We start from the raw sequence: 21,278 nt of genomic DNA, 5'->3' as shown, positions 1-21,278 counted from the left end.
CGCTGGACTCAGTCCGCAGCCGGCATGCGGGATCCCCAAACGGTGTGAGCACACGCGAGCAACGCTCTCGGGGACTCGGCCCATTGGAGGCGGAGCATCGGGTGAGGGCCTCAGGTGACATCCTGTGGCCGTCCATACAGCATGCAATTGAGGGGGAGGAGCATGCAACAAATGGCGGCGCCCCTGATTCCAGCGTAAATGGGGATTCTCCAGCCGATTGCCGAACACGATTTTGGTTTCAGCGATTGGAGAATCCAGCCTCCTATCTCAACCTGCCAGTAACACCTTCTCCCAGAATCCCAGGATTCACTGTATATTTATATGACTACTAGTCTTGAGATATATGAACATCATCTCCCTACACTCCCTACACTATACATATCATTACATCCCCCTTTGGATGAAGACGTTTGTCCAGTAATAAACAGTAGAATATAAGCAATGGCATTACATAATACATTGCTATGTATACCATAAAGTTAACAAGTGAGTCAAAATATGATAACGTTTACAAATTAAGTCTTTCAGGTTTCTTTCTAATTCTGGATGATCTTTTCAAGCCAATCAACTGAGATTCAGATGTTTCCAATTTCTTCTGGAAGTCATCTTGTCTGTCTTCAGATATTGGGGTAGTAAGATTCAATCTGAGTAAATGACTATCAAACTCAATACACGGAAATAAGGTCTGAGGAGGTATGACTTTTAAAAGAGCACGTCTGTTTCTTCTTAGAACAAAACCATCTGTCGTTTTCACAACATGCGAGTGAGGTGCTGCCTGACTTATCATCTTCGCTAAGTCAGACCATCCTCGAGTGGGAATCTGTATTCTCACCAGATCACCTGGATCAAGTGGTTCCAGCGATTTTGCATGTTTATTGTGGTATTTCTCCTGGAGATGTTTTTGATGTTGCATTCTTTCTATGACTTGCTGAAGATCTGATCAGCTAGTTGTAAACATGGAAGAGTAGTACGCAATGATCTATTCATCAACAACTGTACAGGAAATAAACCTGTTGTGAGAGGAGTAGCTCTATAATTCAACAATGCTAAGAACAAATGAGTCGGAGTCAAGTGCTTCCTTGAAAAGTTGCTTCACAATGTGAACACCTTTTTCTGCCTTGCCATTGGATTGCAGATGAAGAGGACTAGATGTGATATGAGTAAAATTATACATTCAAGCAAATTCTACCCACTCACTACCATCAAAGCAAGGGCCGTTGTCCATCATGAGTTTGAGAGGTATTCCATGATGAGCAAACACTTATTTAGTGGCTTTGATCACGGATTTGGAAGTAGAGTCATACAATCGCATATCTTCTGGGTAGTTAGAAAAGTAGTCAATGATCAATACATAATCTTGACCATGAAAATGAAAGAAATCAATACCAACTTTCGACCACAGAATCTTCTCTAGATTGCCTGTTGTTAGCTTTTCTTTTCTCTGTATCGACTGATGATACTGGCATGTGTCACACTCCAACACAAAGTTGGTGATGTCAGCATTTATTGCAGCCCAATTTACTATTTGTCTTGCATGACGTTTGCACTTTTCAACACCTAAATGACCTTCATGAACCTTATGCAGGATCATGCGTCGAAGCTTTGTAGGAATTACTATATGATCAAGATGAAGTAGAAATCCATCTATTACACTTGGATCAGATTTGATATTTCTGAAATTAGAACAACTTCCTTTCAGCCAACCGTTCTTCATATGGCTGATCACACATTGTAACACAGCATCTTTTTCAGCTTCTGCTCTGATGAGCTGGAGATTTTCATTGGAGACAGGAAGAGTTTCCACTATAAGTTCCGCTTAAGCTTCTACGGTTGAACTATCTCAGGCTGCTGCTCATCTGCTTCAGCATGAGACAATGTGTCGGCCACCACAAGGTGTTTCTCTGGCGTGTACACCAGTTGAAAGTCATATCTTCTGAGTTTCATAATGATTCTCTGCAGTCTTGGAGATATATCATTCAAGTTTTTCTTGATAATATGCACAAATGGTCGGTGATCTACAGTGAACATCGGGTGTCCATACACATAGTCATGGAATTTCTGTATACTCATGAGAAGGCCTAAACCTTCTTTCTCAATTTGAGCATAACATTGTTCCATAGGAGTCATGGCTATGGATGCATATGCAATGAGTCGCCATAACGCAACAGCATTTCTTTGAAGGAGAACTGCCCCAATGCCATCCTTAACTCGCATCAGTAGAAATTTCCGTTTCTTGCCCAGGGTCAAAGAAAACAAGGAAACGGTGGTCAGTGCTGACTTCAAATCAGACCACTCTCTAGTATGCTCTGCATTCCACGAGAAGATTGTGTTCTTCCTCATGAGTTGTCTCAAAGCAGTAGTTCGTGCAGCAAGGTTGGGGAGAAAATTCACCACACCAAGCAATCTCAAAACTGCTTTCTTATCCTTTGGGATGAATATTTTCTGGATAGTGGCATGCACACCATTTGCAGAGATATGGACACCTAAAAAATTTAAACTTGAGATACAAAACTGACACTTGGTCCGATTAAGCTTTAATCTGTACTTGTGTATCATTTGTAACACCTGCAAAAGTCTTGCGTTGCGTTCTTCATGATTAGAAGCCCATATTATTATGTCATCGACATAAACACAAACTCCATCTATGCTTTCTGTCATCTGTTCCATGGCACAGTGGAAGATCTCAGATGCTGAGATGATACTAAAGGGAATTCTGTTGAAGCAATAATGACCATACAGATTATTGAAAGTACAAAATGTTTTACTTGAGTCATTTAGTTGCAGTTGCCAGAATTCTCTTGAAGCATCAAGCTTGGAGAAGATCTTGGCATGAGCCATTTCACTAGTTATTTCTTCACGCTTTGGTATGGGATAATGTTGCCATCTGATGTTCATATTCAGATCTTTCGGATCGAGGCAAATCCTGAGGTCACCATGTTTTTTTTTATACAAACCATTGAGTTGACCCAATCGGTAGGTTCTGTAACCTTGGAAATAATACTGAGGTGTTGCATTCGTTCAAGTTCTTGTGGCAGTGGTTAGCATTGCTGCATCACGGCGCCGAGGTCCCAGGTTTGATCCCGGCTCTGGGTCATGTGGAATTTGTACATTCTCCCCTTGTTTGTGTGGGTTTCGCCCCCTCAACCCAAAGATGTGCAGGGTAGGTGGAGATAGCAAGAACCCAAAGAAATAATCGTGTTACCATTGTAGTCACGTAACTGGTGGTCAGTGTCTTGAACTTGAGACTTCCTAGGTAGTTTGGATAAATCAAAGTTGTTAATTAAATGAGCGTTTTCACCAGCGTCAAATTTAAACACAATCTTGGATCCATTGACTTGTAATGGAATTTTCCATTCATCTTGCAAGTTGGATCATATTGGATGCAATATCTGGGGATAAGAATTGCACTTCAAAGTTGTCTGGTACGTTTCAACAATGCCAACAAAGTATGTATCTTCAAGATAATAAACATGTGTAACAGTATCAGGTTTCATCATTCTTGCTGTATCTTTATTTGTATTAATAATCTGAGCATTCATATTTTTGTTGAATGAAATCGATTTTGTAAACTGGTCTCCTTTTGTCGCTGTATGGCACTGTGCAGCGAAATGATTCTGTTTACCGCATTTGGAACAGATTTCTCTGAGAGCCAGGCATTTTTTCTTTGGGTGGGCATGTCCACAACATCTGCACTACATGACGCTGCTTGTGTCATAGACAAAATGGCCACCAACTGTAGCGCGCTGTTTTCTTGAGTACGCAACAACATCAATGGCCTCTTTTCGCACCAAATATTTTCCCAAATCAGTATGTTGAGTACTGATCTTGTGCAAGTTCTCTCGCACAACACCTTTCGATTGCAGCTTCTAGTTTTAAAAATTTTTGTCTAAGTAAACGTTCTCGCAATTTTCATTCTCAATGCCGAAAACAATTTGGTTCCACAACAGAGATTCTGGTGGATCGAAAAGTTCCAGTTCTGCGCCTTTAGTCTCAGATTGGTAATAAAACAATCAATGGATTTGCCATGTTTCTGAACCAGCTTTCTAAACAAATATCGTTCGTAGGTCTCATTGATCTGAGCTTTACAGTGAAGGTCAAAGTTTTCAAGTGCAACATTAAATTTTTTTTCTCATCGAAGGATTTATATAGCTCAATTGCCTGCGTTCCAGCCATTGGTAAAAACAGTGCAATTTTTTGCTGATTGCTTGCTGCTTCTATATTGGAGGCAGATAGGTAAAAAGTTTTCCAATTAGCATCAATATTACCAGACGTCCGGAACTGTTTTGTAGTCTGCAGTTTCTCCATGTGGTCTTGACTTGTCTGGATGAGCAGATGCAACAGTTTTGCAATCGGAATTGGGGCACGTTATTTTTAGATTCTAACTAATTATAACTACAATACTTTAGTAACCATTCCTGGTACCATGTGATGTTCTCTGTTGAGTTCCTCAATATAGCTAAATGTCATAATAGGCTGGTTTAGCTCAGTGGGCTAGACAGCTGGTTTGTGATGCAGAACAAGGCCAGAAACGCGGGTTCAATTCCTGTACCATCTTATCTGAACCAGGCACCACAATGTGGTGACTAGGGGCTTTTCACATTAATTCGTAATTGTGACAATAAAAAGATTATTATTATTATTATCAATGCTGACAAAGAACATCAAGCTATGTGTTTCAAACAAAGCTAGTTTATTTACACTACTTTAAAATTGTTCCATGAGAGACAGGTGATACAGCACAGTCCAACTACTTGGAGCCTTCCGCGCCCACATGACCAGACCCATACTTCGCAACACCAGGGACACTGGGGATAGTACTCACTGACACTTGGTGTTAACATACCAGTGGTCCACACACAGCGTGATGCAGCCGAACAGAAAGGTGGCCATCAGGATGAGGGCGGCGCTGAGTAGGTTTCTTCCTCCCTGTGCATGGTACCCCTTCGGATACAATCCATCTTGAATCTCCAAATGAACTTGAAGATGGCTCGGGTGACTACTGTGACACATAATCAATGTATGGGTCAGTCCTTCACCACGTACAGCAACACCTAGAGTACCTCACACCTGATGACCAGGCTTTTGCCTGCAATGGAGAGAGTACATTGCTCCCACATGCCCAGTTTATAGAATCATAGAATTTATAGTGCAGAAGGAGGCCATTCGGCCCATCGAGTCTGCACCGGTGCTTGGAAAGAGCGCCCTGCCCAAGCCCATACCTCTAACCTATCCCTATAACCCAGTAACCCCACCGAACACTAAGGGCAATTTGGACACTAAAGGCAATTTATCATGGCCAGTCTACCTAACCTGCACATCATTGGACTGTGGGAGGAAACCGGAGCACCCGGAGGAAACCCACGCACACACGGGGAGAACGTGCAGACTCCGCACAGGCAGTGACCCAAGCCGGGACTCGAACCTGGGACCCTGGAGATTTGAAGCAATTGTGCTAACCACTATGCTACCGTGTTGCCCATAGTTTATGCCTTACCTTGGCATTATACTCCTCCCACCTTTTGGTGCACGCCTCAACCGCTCCAAACCATATCCCCAGCATCCGGATAATCTGACCTGATGGTGAAGGGAGTAAAGGACCGGCCAGCCCAGTTCCCAAAGAACATCGCCTCACTCTTGCCATGGTTTATCCTCGCTCCTGAGGCCAGTTTGAACTGGTCACTGGCATTGAAGAGCCTGAGCACTATTATCGGATCTGAGCAGAAGAAGGCAATGTCCTCCATGTACTGGGAGGCTTTGACCTGTATGCCTCCGCTGCCTGGGATCATCACACCTCATGTCTGGATCCTTCTTGATGGACTCGACAAAAGGTTCTATGCAACACACAAACAGGACAGAGGAGAGGGAGCATCCCCGCCTGACTCCAGATTTGATCTGAAAGCTTTCTGGTTCCCATCCATTGATTGAGATTACGCTACAGTTGTTTGAAAAGAGCAGTTGGATCCAATTTTAGATTCTCTCCACAAACCCCATTTTGGAGAGTTTATTATCTGGTACCTTACTGGCTATAGTTGCTGCCTCTTTACTGACTCTAATTTACTAATCTGGTTCCCATCCTCCTGCCACATTAGTTTAAAACCTCCTCAACAGTGTTAGCAAAAGCACCCCCTAGGACATTGGTTCCAGTCCTGCCCAGGTGTCGACCATCCGATTTGTAATGGTCCCACTGCCCCCAGAACCAATGTCCCAAAAATCTGAACTCCTCCCTCCTGCACCATTTCTCAAGCCACGTATTCATTCTGACTATTCTTGAATTTCTACTCTGACTGTCTCGTGGCACTGGTAGCAATCCTGAGAATACTACCTTTGAGGTCCTACTTTTTAACTTATCTCCTAACTCCCTAAATTCTGATTGTAGGACCTCATCTCATTTTTTACCTATATCTTTGGTTCCTATATGCACCACGACAACTGGCTGTTTACCCTCCCCCTTCAGTATGTCCTGCAGCCGATCTGAGACATCCCTGACCCGTGTACCCAGGAGGCAACATACCATTTGGGAGTCTCATTTTCGACCACAGAAATGCCTGTCTCTCTCCCCTTACGATTGAATCCCCTATGACTATAGCCCTACCAGTCTTTTTCCCGCCCTTCTGTGCAGCAGAGCCAGCCACAGTGCCATGAACCTGGCTACTACTGCCTTCCCCTGGTGAGTCATCTCCCCCAACAGTATCCAAAACAGTATACCTGTTTTGGAGGGAGATGACTGCAGGGGACACCTGTACTGTCTTCCTGCTCTTTCTCTGCCTTTTGGTCACCCATTCCCTGTCTCCCTCACTAATTCTAATCTGCGATATGACCAACGCACTGAACGTGCTATCCACGACCTCTTCAGCATTGCGGCTGCTCCAAAGTGAATCCATCCGCAGTTCCAGAGCCGTCATGCGGTCTAACAAAAATGAAAAAAAAATGAAAATCGTTTTCATTAGTTACTGTGAAAAGCCCCTAGTCACCACATTCCGCCGCCTGTTCGGGGAGGCTGTTACGGGAATCGAACCGTGCTGCTGGCCTGCTTGGTCTGCTTTCAAAGCCAGCAATTTAGCCCTGTGCTAAACAGCCCAACAGGAGCTGCACTTCCTGCACATGAAGGAGTCAGGGGCATCGGCCGCGTACCTGAACTCCCCCATTGAGCACGAGGAGCATAACACGGGTCTGGGATCTCCTGCCATTTTTACACTTTACCTTAACTGATTACAAACGACAGGAAAGACTGGGAAGCCATGCTGTCTGTTGGCTTCAGATCACACAGTTCGGCATAAAAAGATTTGCTGATCCTCAGGATGTCTGACTGCGATGACTTTACTGAGCTGTCTTCTTCCCTCGGGCTGCTTATCAAAGAGGTCTCTCTGTGCACATTTATGAAGAAGAAACGCAAGCACATTCCATCCTGCTCCATGGAGTGTGCACACACATGCGTGATCCGGAGGTTGTCGCAAACAAGTTGAACATTCGGAGAATGGAACTCTGTCCTGTAAATAAAGGGCACTCCCTGTTGCCCCCGTGTGCACAAGGCAACATGCATGATATCAATTACCCCCTGGACCTGGGGCATCCCAGCGATGGTGGAAAATCCTGCTGCCCAGGCATCCTGATGGTTTGGTCGAGCTTGATGTTTATATAGTCTGATGCCCGGGCATATAGGACATCAGTGACTACATGGATGCACTTGTGGGCTGTAGGTTAGGAAATGATGCACAAGTCCCCACTTGAGCCCTGGAATGAACCTGAGACATAAAGGTTCAGAGCTGCGATGACCTTGACGCCAACTGGGAGAGGGTATCCTCCTCAATCCGCAAAGACGTGGCACAGGTGCAGCACCATCCCCTTTTTGAGATTGAGCCTCCTGTGGCACATGCTGTCGGACATCTCCTCAAGTGAAAAACAACATCTGTAAGCCTCCCCCTCTACATCCATCCCCAGTGTTATGGATGGCTGTGCCCTCAGAGTGTGGGGCAGCCCCCTGTACATGGACTGCCACTTCGAGCCTGCGTCAATGCTGCTGCCGCTGCCTTCTCTGGGGTCTGGCTGCCTGGGCTTCCACTAGCATGGTGTGGGCAGCTACTGCACGGTCTACAATACCATCCATAATGTCATATCTGTAAGGAATTGGAGAGGGTGCGAGACCAACAATCAGTTATGGCTTCCACCCCTGGACCCTCGCATTCTCCCAAGCCTCACCACCCTTACGTTTGACACCTTCTCTCAGGATGCCATGCAATGAGCTGGTTGTGCTGGCGGACCTCACCCTGCACAGGCAACCCTGACAACGGCAAGGGCCCTAGACACTGGACCCCAGATCCTGGACCCCAGACCCCTGCCGAGGACATTACTTTGACCGGGCTTGGGTTCCCTCCCTACATCTACACACACTCAACCTCTGGCCACGGGGATATCGCCAGTGCTGAAGCCCAGTTTTAGGGTGTTTGATTGTTTACTGCTGCCTCTGTAGTGTTGGCGCCTCGAGGGTTTGGGAAAAAGCACCCAGGCCTCACAGTTTGATTGGGATGCTAGGGAGGAACAGAGCCTGGGATATGACTAATGTACCCACGGGATTCCACTCGAGAGCTGTGAAGTCCTCAAATAACTATCAATGCCAATTTCACTATTAGCAATAACCTTCAGCTGTACAGCCATAGGCTGTTCACAGGCAGAGGGAGTTAAAGTGGCCCTCACAATATTACCATGGGCAGGGTTCTCGGCCCTAGGCGTGTTCAGGAGGACGGACAGGCAGCTGCAGAAGTTGCCACTGTTATGAGGATACATAATCAGGAGTAGGCCTGTGGGACCTCTGGGTGCCCTCTGAGGTGCACCTGCCCACCGATGGCACCCAGCCCCGCTGACTAGGGATCAGGCTCGCTCCCCCCCCCCCCCCACCCCTCAGGGCTCCCCCACCCTCCCCTTCGCCCCCCACCGATTACTGGGGCAGCAGCTCCAGAGCCCCCGGGCTGCATGCCCAACTTCAAAGATGGCTACTCACCTCTCCAGCAGCCATTTTGCCAGGTTCCCATTTTTAAATAGGTGCGCTAAACGGCGCCCACGTGACCGTTTGCTGGGGAGCCAGTTAGGTCTTGAGAAGCTGTCCATCCCATTAATGACATGGAGATTTCTCTCAATTGGCGTCAATTGGAACCTTGCCAGTCGGTTGGGAACCAGAACCCGCCAACGGGAGTGGGTTGGTTAGATTGGAAACTGATCGGCACCCGACGCAGATCCTGATTTTAGCCTCTAACGCGATGTAACCGGCTCTCACGGATCCACGCCGGGCGCAACGTGGCCGTTAGATCGCACCCTTATTCATTCTTTTGTGCTTTGGGCAGTTCCTCAATCTAATTCACAATTATCGTTTGATTTAATCAAAAAAATCAAAGTACGTTCTGGGCGGGATTGGCGGAGTCATTCAATGCACTGCCTCGCTATCTTACAGCACATTGTTGTTATTTTGGCCTCAAGGAGGAGATTGGGCCGCCATTTAAAAATGGCTCCCTGATCTCTCAACTCTCAAACAATCCCCGGCCCTGCCCCTGATGCCCCAACTCGCCTATAAGCGGGTTCTTGAGACTCCTTGCACCCCACCAGATACCGGCAGGGCACTCCCAAGCCCAAACCCCAGTGTGGGCAAAATGCCAGCCTGGCTCTTTGGCACTGCCAGCCTGGATGGCCCTCAGGAAGCACTGCCAGGGTGCTAGGTTTCACCGCTAATGTGCCAGGCTGACAGTGCCAAGGTGCCCAGGTGCCACCAGCGATGCCAGCGTGCCAACCTGGCCAGAGGAGACCCCCCCCCCCTAAGTGCCATTCCACCTGGTCTCTGTTTGTAGGGACCAGTGCTAAACGACACACAGTTGGGGTTTACTCGGCAAGGCCGGTAGATGCCGGTTGGCCATTCAACCCAGTGTAGACATAATTAAGTGGGCTTTTAAGCTCACTTATCTATGCAAAGTCAGATAACAATGCGTCATAAGATCTGACCAGATCTCACGAGATGTAACGACTATCGGCAGATGCCTCTCCCGGGATCTACCGGCCACATCCTGCTCTGGTTCCAGTGAGATAGATGCAATCAGTAAATCGTGCCCTTAAATAGGGAGCTGAACTTGCCAACGAGACCAGCTGCTCAGAGATCGGGACACCATTTTGAAAGGGTGCCTGGATCTCTGAGTGAGCTTGAGGGACCCCACAACCCAACCCATGGAATGTCATCCATCCCCCCCTCGCCGCACACATGGACATTACCCACCCTCAAGTGAGGACACCGTGCTATGGGATCGCTGAGGACCCCCACTTTTCAGACCTTCCCACACCCCCTTTCAGGCCTCCCACTTTCAGGACCCCCACCCTTAACACCCCCAACCTTTAGGAGGCTTCTTAATTCCCGCCGTTCATCCCCTCATCCTCCCTTTCATACGCATAACCTCCCTCAGGCCCCAGCACTTGGCAATGCCATCCTGGTACCCAGGCACCCTGGCATTGCCACCCAGACACTCTGGCAGTGCCATTTGAGCACCTTGGAAGTGCCAGGGTGGCCATGACGGGTGCCAGAGGGAGAGCCAGGGTGCCACGTTGCACTTCTCTAATCACCAGGGGTCTCGAAGATCCTGGGAGAATCCCCTCCCCTCAGATGCCATTATGCCTGCTTCATGTTTGAGTGGAAACCATTGCCATTGCTAAGCGGTACCATGGTGAGGTCTCCCAGACGTGGCCGTTAGTTCCGGGCCTCGGAAGACATATTTACATGAACCTAATGGCTCATTTCAATATGTTAATCTGGATCTCGCCCATAGCGGACGAGACTCAGATCGCAACATCTCACAAAACCTCGTTAGATCTCGCAAGGAGAGAGGCCTCTTGCAAGATTTAAGAGCCTCGTGCATCACCAAGTTGGGTGCGATGAGGTCGCTCAATCACACCCATTCTCAGGTTTTAAACTGATAACACATTTCTGGGGCAGTGACACCAGCAAAGAACATCCAAAGCCCATGTGACCCCAGCAGCCTCCTCTACATGTGGAAAATCAAACATGGATTGGGTGATTATTCTGCAAAACACCTCTGCACACATGGCCTTGAGTTTCTGTTTGCCTATCAGTTGGGGAGTGAGGAACACTATAGTCGAACAGCTGTGAAAGTCCTGCCACAGCACCAATTGGCGATGATGTTGTTATAGCCATTTCCACCTCCTCACGACCCATCTTTGTTTCTTTTCTTGCCCCATTACCACCCATTTTAAGCATCCTCCTGTTTGTTATTTAAACTCTCCTATCCTCCATCCAACATCAACCTTCCCTTTTGTTCTTTCCTCCCCTTCCCCCTTTCCCTGTCTACTTGCTTAAACCCTCTTACACTTCTGACTTTTTCCAATTCTGATTTAACCGGAAACCGATGCCTACCCTTCCAAAAAGTCTCTGTTTTTTTCTGATTCTTTTTCTTCACCCTCTAGCCTGGCGACAGGAAGTAGTAAGGTCCAAAAGATTAAAACATTTTGTGTTAACAGAAAGTTTCATGGTATCTTGGTATATGATAGTCATCTTCTTGCAAGAACATAATAAAGTACAACAATGATGTGCAGAAGAAAAGATTTTCTTGCATCACTATTAATTGCAGGTAACAAGTATTTTTTGCAACAGATTTAATGAAAGCAGAAACAATTGAACAAATGCATTCAAACATTGCTGTATTTCAATTAGCGATTATTGAGGGACAACAGATAACACATTCTCATTTATTTTAACTTGATCCCAGCAGCTAAGTTCGTTGCTTCAGATAATCTTCAATTAATTTTGATCAGCTCTTGAATTTTGTCCGTGCAGTAAGTTCGATGTGGAATGGTAAGCAGTGTTCAATTTAATCATCTTGATTATTGGTTGACAGAATCACGTCAGAGCAGAACAGAGCAGCTGCACTTGGAAAATTTGGCTCCAAGCTGCTCACGAGCAGAGTCCCTTTGTTGACTGCTGTGTAGTTTTAACATCATGGCAACCAAAACTTAACCAAGCATAACCAGAACCAACAGAGAAAGAAGAAATGGAAAACTGGATTGGATAGTTGGCTCATCAGCTCCGCCCACTTTTTTTATTCGAAGCCCTGAAAAACATTAAAAACAATTTCTCATTTTTGAACAATGACTGTATCAGTAGGGGGAACTACTAAATAACAGCGCATCATTGAAACTCAAGTTTCCAATTTAACCATGCTTTCGGTGATGTAATCAGTAAGCGATACAATTGGCTCACCTCCACCTTGATAGCTTTCTTCAGTTCGATGGGTCCGATGAGAACATCAGTGCTTCCTCTCGAAGAACTCGTGGCCCTTTTCTTTCGAGATAAGCACCCACGGTAACAGCGAGAAGAATAATCATAAGCTTCACAGACCACAAGTTTACACTGCAGGTAGACTGAAGGATAAAGGTTGATGAATTTAAAAGCGTTGAATTTGAATCGTGCAACACCATTAGCTGGTGAAGGATACGTCTCATATGTCCCATCCCGAGCACACCTATAAAAGAAATATTAGTGTTAATTCTGGAACATAAAATCCGAGTCCAAACTAGAGTTTCACTGTAAATGTAAATGTATTGCTATGTTACAGCTGTTATGAATGCTGGACTTTATAAAACAGTTATGTTTAAAACTGTCTCCTTTAATTCAAGGTAAAATTGAGTTGTTTGAAGAGCTGGATGGGACCTCATGTAGGATCTGTCTGGAGATAAGCCCATGTGACTTTACACTGAATCTGCCTGGAGATAAACCCGTGTGAACAGCTTGTTTTGAAGACCATAAGACATAGGAGAAGAATTAGGCCACTTTGCCCATCGCGTCTGCTCCGCCATTCAATCATGGCTGATATTTTCTCATCCCCAGTCTCCTGCCTTCTTCCCATAACCCCTGATCCTCTTATTAATCAAAAACCTATCTATCTCTGTCTTAAAGACACTCAGTGAATTGGCCTTCACAGCCTTCTGCGGCAAAGAGTTCCACAGATTCACATCCCTCTGGCTGAAAAGAATCCTCCTCATCTCTGTTTTAAATCCCTTTAATCTGAGATGGTGTCCTCTGGTTCTAGTTTTTTCTACAAGTGGAAACATCCTCTCCATGTCCACTCTATCCAGGCCTTGCAGTATCTTGTATTTTTCAATATGTTCCCCTCTCATCCTTCTAAACTCCAACAAGTACAGACCCAAAGTCCTCAAATGTTCCTCATACGGCAAGTTCTTCATTCCAGTAATCATTCTTGTGAACCTCCTCTGGACCCTTTCCAAGGCCAGCATACTCCAAATGGGGTCTGACCTGAGCCTGATACAGCTCAGAAGTACATCCCTGGTCTCGTATAATAGCCCTCTTGACATGAACATTGCATTTGCCTTCTTAACTGCCGACTGAACCTGCACATTAACCTGAAGAGAATCGTGAACAAGGACTCCCAAGTCCCTTTGTGCTTCTGCTTTCCGAAGCATTTCCACATTTAGAAAATAGTCTATGCCTAGATTCCTCCTTCCAAAGTGCAGAACCTTACACTTTTCCACATTGTATTTCATTTGCCACTTCATTGCCCACTCTCCTAGCTTGTCTAAGTCCTTCAGCAGCCCCCTTGTTTCCTCAATTCTACCTATCCCTCTACAGATCTTTGTATCATCTGCAAACTTAGCAACAGTGCCTTCAGTCCCTTCTTCCAGATCATTAATGTATATTGTAAAAGTTGTGGCCCCAGCACAGACCCCGGAGGCACACCACTAGTCACCGGCTGCCATCCTAAAAAAGACCCCTTTAACCCCACTCTCTGCCTTCTGCCAGTCAGCTAATCCTCTATCCCTGCCAGGATCTTACCCTTAACACCATGGGCGTTTTTAACTTATTTAACAGTCTCCTATGCGACACCTTGTCAAAGGCCTTCTGGAAATCTAAATAAATCACGTCCACTGATTCTCCTTTGTCTAACTCTCTTGTTACCTCCTCAAAGAACTCAAACAGATTTGTCAGACACGACCTCCCTTTGACAAAGCCGTGCTGACTCAGTCCTATTTTACCATGCACTCCCAAGTGCTTCGCGGTCTCATCTTTAATAGCAGACTCTAAATGACCGAAGTCAGGCTAACCAGCCATAATTTCCTGTCTTCTGCCTTCCTCCCTTCTTAAACAGTGGTGTTACATTAGCCACCTCCAGGACTCTGGGACCCTTCCTGCCTCTAGTGATTTCTGAAAGATCATCACAAATCCCTCCACAATTTCCTTAGCCATCTCTTTTAAGACCCTGGGGTGTGGTCCATCCGGTCCAGGTGACTTATCCACCTTTAGGTGTTTCAGTTTCCCCAGAATCTTCTTCTTAGTAATGGTTACTGCACTCACCTCTGCCCCCGGTTCTCCTGGAGCTCTGGCATCCCACTGTTGTCTTCCACTGTGAAGACTGATGCAATATAACTATTCTGTTCGTCTGCCATTTCTTTGGTTCCTATTATTACTTCTTCAGCCACATTTTCTAGTGGTCCAATGTCTATTTTTGCCTCTTTCTTACCTTTTATATATTGAAACCATCTCTTCCTATCTTCCTTTATACTACTAACTAGCTTGCACTCGTACTTCAGCTTCTACCCCTTATTGCTTTTTTAGTTATCCTCTGCTCGCTTCCCAATCCCACTAATCCTCGCCACTTTGTATGTTTTTTCCTCAGCCTTTATGCTGTCCTTGACATCCCTCGTCAGCCACGGATGCCTTGTCCTCCCCTTAGCATGTTTCCTACTCCTTGGGATAAATTTCTGTTGTGCCTCCCGAATAACCCCCAAAAACACCTGCCATTGCTGTTCCACTGTCTTCCCTGCTCGGCTCCTTCTCCAATCAACTCTGGCCAGATCCTCCCTCATGTCTTTGTAGTTACCCTTATTTAATTGTAATACCGTCACATCTGATTGCAGCTTCTCCCTCTCAAACTGCAGGGTAAATTCTATCATATTGTGGTCACTGCTCCCTAAGGGTTCCTTCACCTTGTTCCCTAATCAAGTCTGCCTCATTACACATCACCAAATCCAGAATTGCCTGTTCCCTCGTCTGCTCTGTCACAAGCTGCTCCAAAAAAAATCTCTTAGACATTCCACAAATTCCATTTCTTGGTATCCACTACCAACCTGATTTTCCCAGTCCACCTGCATATTGAAGTCCCCCATGATTATTGTAATACTGCATTTTCTGCATGCCTTTTCTATCACCTGATTTATTTTCTGCCCCACATCCTGACTACTGCTCGGGGGCCTGTACATAACTCCCATCAGGGTCTTTTTACCTTTGCGATTCCTAGAGATTCTATGCCTTCTGATCCTATATCGCTCCTTGTTATCGATTTAACATCATTACTTACAAACAATGCAACCCCGCCCCCTTGGCCCATCTGCCTATCCTTTTTATAGGACCTTGGATATTTAGATCCCAGCCCTGATCCCCTTGCAGCCACGTCTGTGATGCCCACAATATCCTACCGGCCAATTTCAGTGTGCGCAACAAGCTCATTTACCTTGTTCCATATACGGCGCGCTTTAGGTACAACACCCTCAATCCTGCCTTGGCCATTTCCCTTTTCACACTCTCCTCAGTCACTGTACCCTGTACTGTGGCCCTTTTTGAATTTTGATTATGGCTTCTCTGCCTTACACTTTCCCCCTTACTGCTTTTTTTTTCAGACCCCATTTTACTTCCCTCCGACTTCCTACATTGGATCCCATCCCCCTGCCACATTAATTTAAATCTTTCCCAACAGCACTAGCAAATACCCCACCAGGACACCGGTTCCAACCCTGCACAGGTACAGACCGTCCGGCTTGTACTGGTCCCACCTCCCCCAGAACCGGTTCTAATATCCCAGGAATTTGAATCCCTCCCTCTTGCACCATCTCTCGAGCCACGCATTCATCCTATCTATCCTGACATTCCTACTCTGACTAGCACGTGGCACAGGTAGCAATCCTGAGATTACTACCTTTGAGATCCTACTTTTTAGTTTAACTCCTAACTCCCTGAATTCAGCTTGTAGGACCTCGTCCCGTTTTCTACCTATATCGCTGGTGCCTATGTGCACCACGACAGCTGGCTGTTCACCATCCCCCCAGAATGTCCTGCAGCCGCTCCAAGTCATCCTTGACCCTTGCACCAGGGAGGCAACATACCATCCTGGAATTGCGATTGCATCCACAGAAAGGCCTGTCTATTCCCCTTACGAGTGAGTCTCCTATAACTATAGCCCTTCCATTCTTCTTCCTGCCCTGCTGGGCAGCAGAGCCAGCCACGGTGCCATGAATCTGGATGCTGCTGCCTGCCCCTGGTGAGCCATATCCTTCAACAGTATCCAAAGCGGTATATCTGTTTTGCCGAGAGATGACCACAGGGGACACCTGCACTGCCTTCCTACTCTTGCTCTGTCTTTTGGTCACCCATTTTCTATCTCCCTCAGCAACTTTCACCTGCGGTGAGGCTAACTCGCTAATTGTGCTATCCACGACGTCCTCAGCATCGCAGATGCTCCAAAGTGAGTCCATCCGCAGCTCCAGAGCCGTCAAGTAGTCCAACAGGAGCTGCAACTGGACACAGGTCTTGTACGTGAAGGAGCCAGGGACAGTGGACGTGTCCCTGAGCTCCCACATCGCACACGAGGAACATGACACGGGTATGGGATCTCCTGCCACGTCTTAAACCTTAGCTTAACTTATACAACTACATTTCCAAAAAAACGAAAGAAAAAAAATGAATAAATATACAAATGAAAATAAAAATTACTTACCAGTCACTTACCAGGGATAAAAAAACACCTCCTCCCCACCCAGCTTCGAATTCCCACCCAGCTTCAAATTCCCAAACTCACTCTTCACTGTGTCTCACTTTCTCTGGCTCACTGGGAAAACTCACTGGGAGTGAGTTAAAGTTGCTCTTTTTAAATGAACACAGAAACTCAAACTGAAACTTTTATTCAAAGTCAGGTGCAATTTTGAACAGCTTGACGTAAAGTCATATTGCTGCTCAGACTCCTACTCTCAGTCCTGGATTTTCACTGAGTCGGTTTGACTTGCAAGCCCTTTAAAAATGGTGGAGAGCATCTGATTACAGGATTCCTAACCCCAATCCTGTGCTGTGCAAATATTGAGAGTGTTTTTCAAAGGGGCGAATGCTTACTGGTGCTCTTGAGCTAGCCAACTCCATTGTGGAAATAAGTATCTCCTACTTCTGTGCAAATCTCATGGTGTCGTGCGAGGCTTGTCAAGAATTGTGGTTCACAGCAACTTAGTGAAGTTATAAACCTAATGAGAGAGCCTTTTAAAAGATAAGAGATTCTCCATTTCTGAGATTAAGGACGCGATTCTCAGGCTCCATTGCTCACTCGCTCAAGCATAATGAGGCCGGTGGATAGCAGGAGAGGCCAAAAACGAGATCCGTGCCACGCTACAAACAGCTGGTGAAGCAACCGGCCCATTCCCGTAGTCAAAATCGGATCTCGCCATCGCGTAGTGAGAAACCAATTATCACCAATTAAGTCCCATTTCCATACAATTAACGAGAGCCACCCCATGTCCACCTCAATGCCTTCTGTCATTCAACGGCCTCCCCAGCAAGTGCGCACGCTGGCGCCGATTAGTACTCCTTTGGAAAAACGTGTACTTGGCGGAAGGGCTTCTGTGGGAAGCTGAGGAGGTGAGTAGCCATCTCTGATCACAGGCAATGAGGCCAGGGGTGCTGGGTTTGCGATCCCAGTGCTCAGTGAGGGGTGGGGTCCCTCCGCAGGGGTGGGCTGCCATGGGGGTGTGGGGGCGGGCACTAGTGTGGGGCAACCGAGGGGCAACCGCTCTCAGCATCACCATACCAACCCCTGGATATGTATCCGTTCCAGGGGCAACCTCTGTCCCTAACCGTCTGTCCCAAGGACCACCCATAACTCCCACCGACTGCTGAGGTGTCTGGCTGCGCGGCTCAAGGCTATCGCTAAGACGGAATTTGCAATCATAGTTATGTGAGCAGTTCACAGATGCCAAGTGGATTCCTGTGGGTGGACGGGCCATGTAGCAAGTGGGAGTCATTGCCTAGCATCCCAATCACACCTTGATGCCTGGACACTGTCCTTGAACACTGCAGGAGGCAAAACCACACATGCAGCATCCGAAAACCCAGGGGATGGGACACAGCTCCGGGGACATGTCCTTGGCCGGAGGGTGGGTGAACGGCAAGGTGGTGGAGGGGGGGCTGCCTGTAGAGATGGACAAAGGGTCGGGGGTCAGCCCGTATTGCGTAAGGAAGTGACAGATACATCATAATGGTTGGGCGAAAAGGTGTTTAATATGCTGTACAATACCATACCCCGCTCCCTATGGTGCCGCACCTCCACCCCCCCACCCCCCCCAAAATCCCACTCCCTACCTACTTCCCCCCACCCCTCCCCCAATGCCCTCAGGGATCCTCAACGTGCTTTGCCCCTTCGCTCTACCACTCCATCTAGGTATTTCCCCAGGATGCACGTCTGAGGTGGAGGTAGCCAGCTGCTTACCTCGTACCCGTGGCCCTCAATGCCCCTGGCGGGCGTCCTCTGGGCCCAGAGGGCTCCAGCTCATTTGTCGGCGGCACACGCAAGCCGTACCGCTTTGCCCTGTGTGCTGGCTGCAAGACGCGGCCTCATCAGAGGATGGGATCCGGAGAAAGCTGGTGGCCACTGTTGTCACTCCAGGGGACAGGTCCAGGTTGGCACTCAGCAGCCCCTCCTCTCGATCGGTGCCCATAGGTCTCTGGGGTCACCTTGGGACGGAGGGGCAGCTGGTTCGTGTCCTGGCTGCCCCTGCATCATCTGGCTCTGACAGCCCTGGTCTGCACCATTTTGTCGACGCCCTCAGCGATGCTCCTCAGTGACTAAGCCATGCTCTACAGCATTGGCAATGCCCACCTGCAACTGGGACAAGCTCCGCAGCGCCTCAGTCATTCGCATCTGAGAGCGATGTCCCGCAGAATGTCTTCAAGGTCGGCCTGGTACTGGGTCACAACCACAGCGAGTCAGGCATTCTGTTGAGACCCTCAGCCATGGCTGCCACCGACATTGCAATGCCTTGGACACCTTCACTCATGGTGTTGATGTTGTGCACCAGGCTTTGCATTGCGGTCGCCACCCTAGCAATGTTGGCCTCAGTGCCACTCATTGCCGGTGCCATCTCCTGCACCCCTAGCCTCTGGAACTCATCCGAGCAGCTATGGATCTGCTGGAGTGACGCTGACATCACCCGCTGAATGTCCTGGCCACTCCCTATCATCTCCATCAGCTCCTCGTATCTCTGTACCACAGGCTCAGCATCAGGCTGGGACTCAGCTGGGTCCTGGGATCCAGCAGACCTCTGACTGCTGTCTCGCCTGGGGGTTCCTGCCTCTACCTGATGTACATCAGCAGCTGTGTGGAGCTCACCAGATTGTGCGCCACACAGACCGTGGCAATGGTGCTCCAATTCCATCCACCCTGACCCCACAGCCCACTTCCTGGCCACACCCCGCTACTCCCCCCAGCTCTGTCACAAGACCCGTGGCCAGCGACATGACTGTCAGCAAACTATGGCGATGTTGGACACTTTCTGTACCCCCTCTATCCTCAGCAGCCCCGGCGCCTGTTTCACAATTTGTAAAAGCACAAGTGAACCTCACTGTTGGGAATTTGCCTCAGTGGAGGTGGAGAATCATGGAGGCCCCAGGGAATGCCGGGTCAGGCCCGCTAATTATATACCAATGGTGTTTACCCACTCATGTGTTCTGGAACGTATTCACGCCACTGTCGAGGCACCGGAGAATTGCGATTTGGTGCGAAACAAGCACCCGCCACGATTTCGGCATCCAAACCGATTCTCCGCCCAATTCCTGATTCCAGCATCGGTCAACAGGGAATCCCGCCCAAGTTCTCCTCATGCCTCAATGTCAAGTTATGCCCAATCAATTCCTTCAGGTCTCTTATGCCAGACTCTGTCTTTCCACCCACCCCACCCCTTGTGTCCCTTCATTCCCCCCATGCCGAGCTCTGCACCAGAATCCACCCCCTCTGGCTATTCCTTCCCCTTATGCCAAGCTCTGCAGCACCATTCACACCCTTGCGCCCCTCATGCCCCCTCTGCCAAGTTCTGGCACTTCCATGCCCATGACCCAACTCCAATATTTATTGTCTATTTTCTAGAAACCTGATAGCTTCCTACAACACTTCAAAAAACATGTAAGAATTGTTGGAGGAATTATTTTAAGTTTGTGTACACAGTTTATGACATTTTAAAATTCATGAGTAACATTCATTAGATGTTAGCAGTTAAAGCAATGAAGAGAAAACAGCACATTTTTAAACATGTCATTCTCACAGCACACCAATAGCTCATAAAAAAGATTGTTCACACCTCAAGTGTTAATAGTTGAGAAGGATTCTGCTTGAAACTTTTAAACCCCCTTTTATGGCATACTACCACATACAGAAGATCACAGTGACTGTTGCAATTCTGATTTAAGGTATTCTGGATAAATTCCGATAAATCTCAGTAAGTCAGGAATATTTTGATGAAAGGTTAACATTTCTTACCCATTCTTTATTAGATCATAAGTCCTTGATATCCAGTCATAGCTGTACGGTGATGCTGTGCAGGTGTCCACAAACACCACGAGATACGGGTCTGAGCTGTGTAGGTTCACTTGCAGGAAGAGGTTCTGCCTCAGATCGACATAATAAGGTGAATCCAGCACCGGCCAGATAAACGATGACGAGTCATAGAATGTCATGCTGACATTATAGCGGCCAGATTCCGTTACATTGTCCACTATGTCACCTGTCAAGCTTTCATTTGTCACATACATTATTTTAACCATTGTATCCTGTTGCATCTCACAGCCAATGTTGAATTGTAAGTTTGTTTCCCGAGTTATAACTGAGTCGGAAGGTGAAGTTCGGATGGTGTTTGAATATATGATGCTGCCGTTGTTTTCCTGTGTGAACAGAATGCGCATGAGAAATGAAATCTTTTACAGGATGAACATTTTGGTGCACGAGAGATGACAGCGATCACTGAATAAATTAATATTTTCAAAGTTACAAAGTGACAAGTCAGGGTTTATTATCTGAAATGACATTCCCAGCGGAAAAATCATGGGGAATGCTGGTTAGGGTAGAATAACCTTCCTCTACACCTTGGACACATTTTCTTTTCAGAAATTTAAAAGCTACTAAAATGTAAACTTTCCACCATGAAAGCAAAAAATTACCCTCTTCTTTGGAGGTGACCTTTGCAATGGGGCAGAA

The 21,278-nt window shown here is 47.1% G+C and overlaps 1 protein-coding gene across 7 annotated transcripts in view; it reads right to left on the bottom strand.

Moving 5' to 3' along the window:
- Positions 1–11,625: 11,625 nt before the first annotated feature.
- LOC119950741 (CUB and zona pellucida-like domain-containing protein 1) overlaps positions 11,626–21,278 on the bottom strand; it is a 62,571-nt gene continuing 52,918 nt past the window's right edge. For 6 of the 7 annotated variants that reach the window (XM_038773438.1, XM_038773439.1, XM_038773440.1 and 3 more), the window contains 3 exons: positions 20,565–20,965; positions 12,245–12,506; positions 11,626–12,095 (listed from right to left, as the gene is read on the bottom strand). In XM_038773438.1, the coding sequence (XP_038629366.1) occupies positions 12,084–12,095; positions 12,245–12,506; positions 20,565–20,965 (675 nt within the window). In that variant the 3' untranslated portion in view covers positions 11,626–12,083. Of the gene's footprint in view, positions 12,096–12,244; positions 12,507–20,564; positions 20,966–21,278 lie in introns of those variants that run through there. The other variant, XM_038773444.1, reaches the window with a different exon arrangement.

The sequence above is a fragment of the Scyliorhinus canicula genome, chromosome 16 (assembly GCF_902713615.1).
Source record: "Scyliorhinus canicula chromosome 16, sScyCan1.1, whole genome shotgun sequence".
In the NCBI taxonomy this organism is placed as follows: domain Eukaryota; kingdom Metazoa; phylum Chordata; class Chondrichthyes; order Carcharhiniformes; family Scyliorhinidae; genus Scyliorhinus; species Scyliorhinus canicula.
Note: the sequence above shows the minus strand (reverse complement) of the source record. Positions and strands in the feature narration are given on the sequence as shown.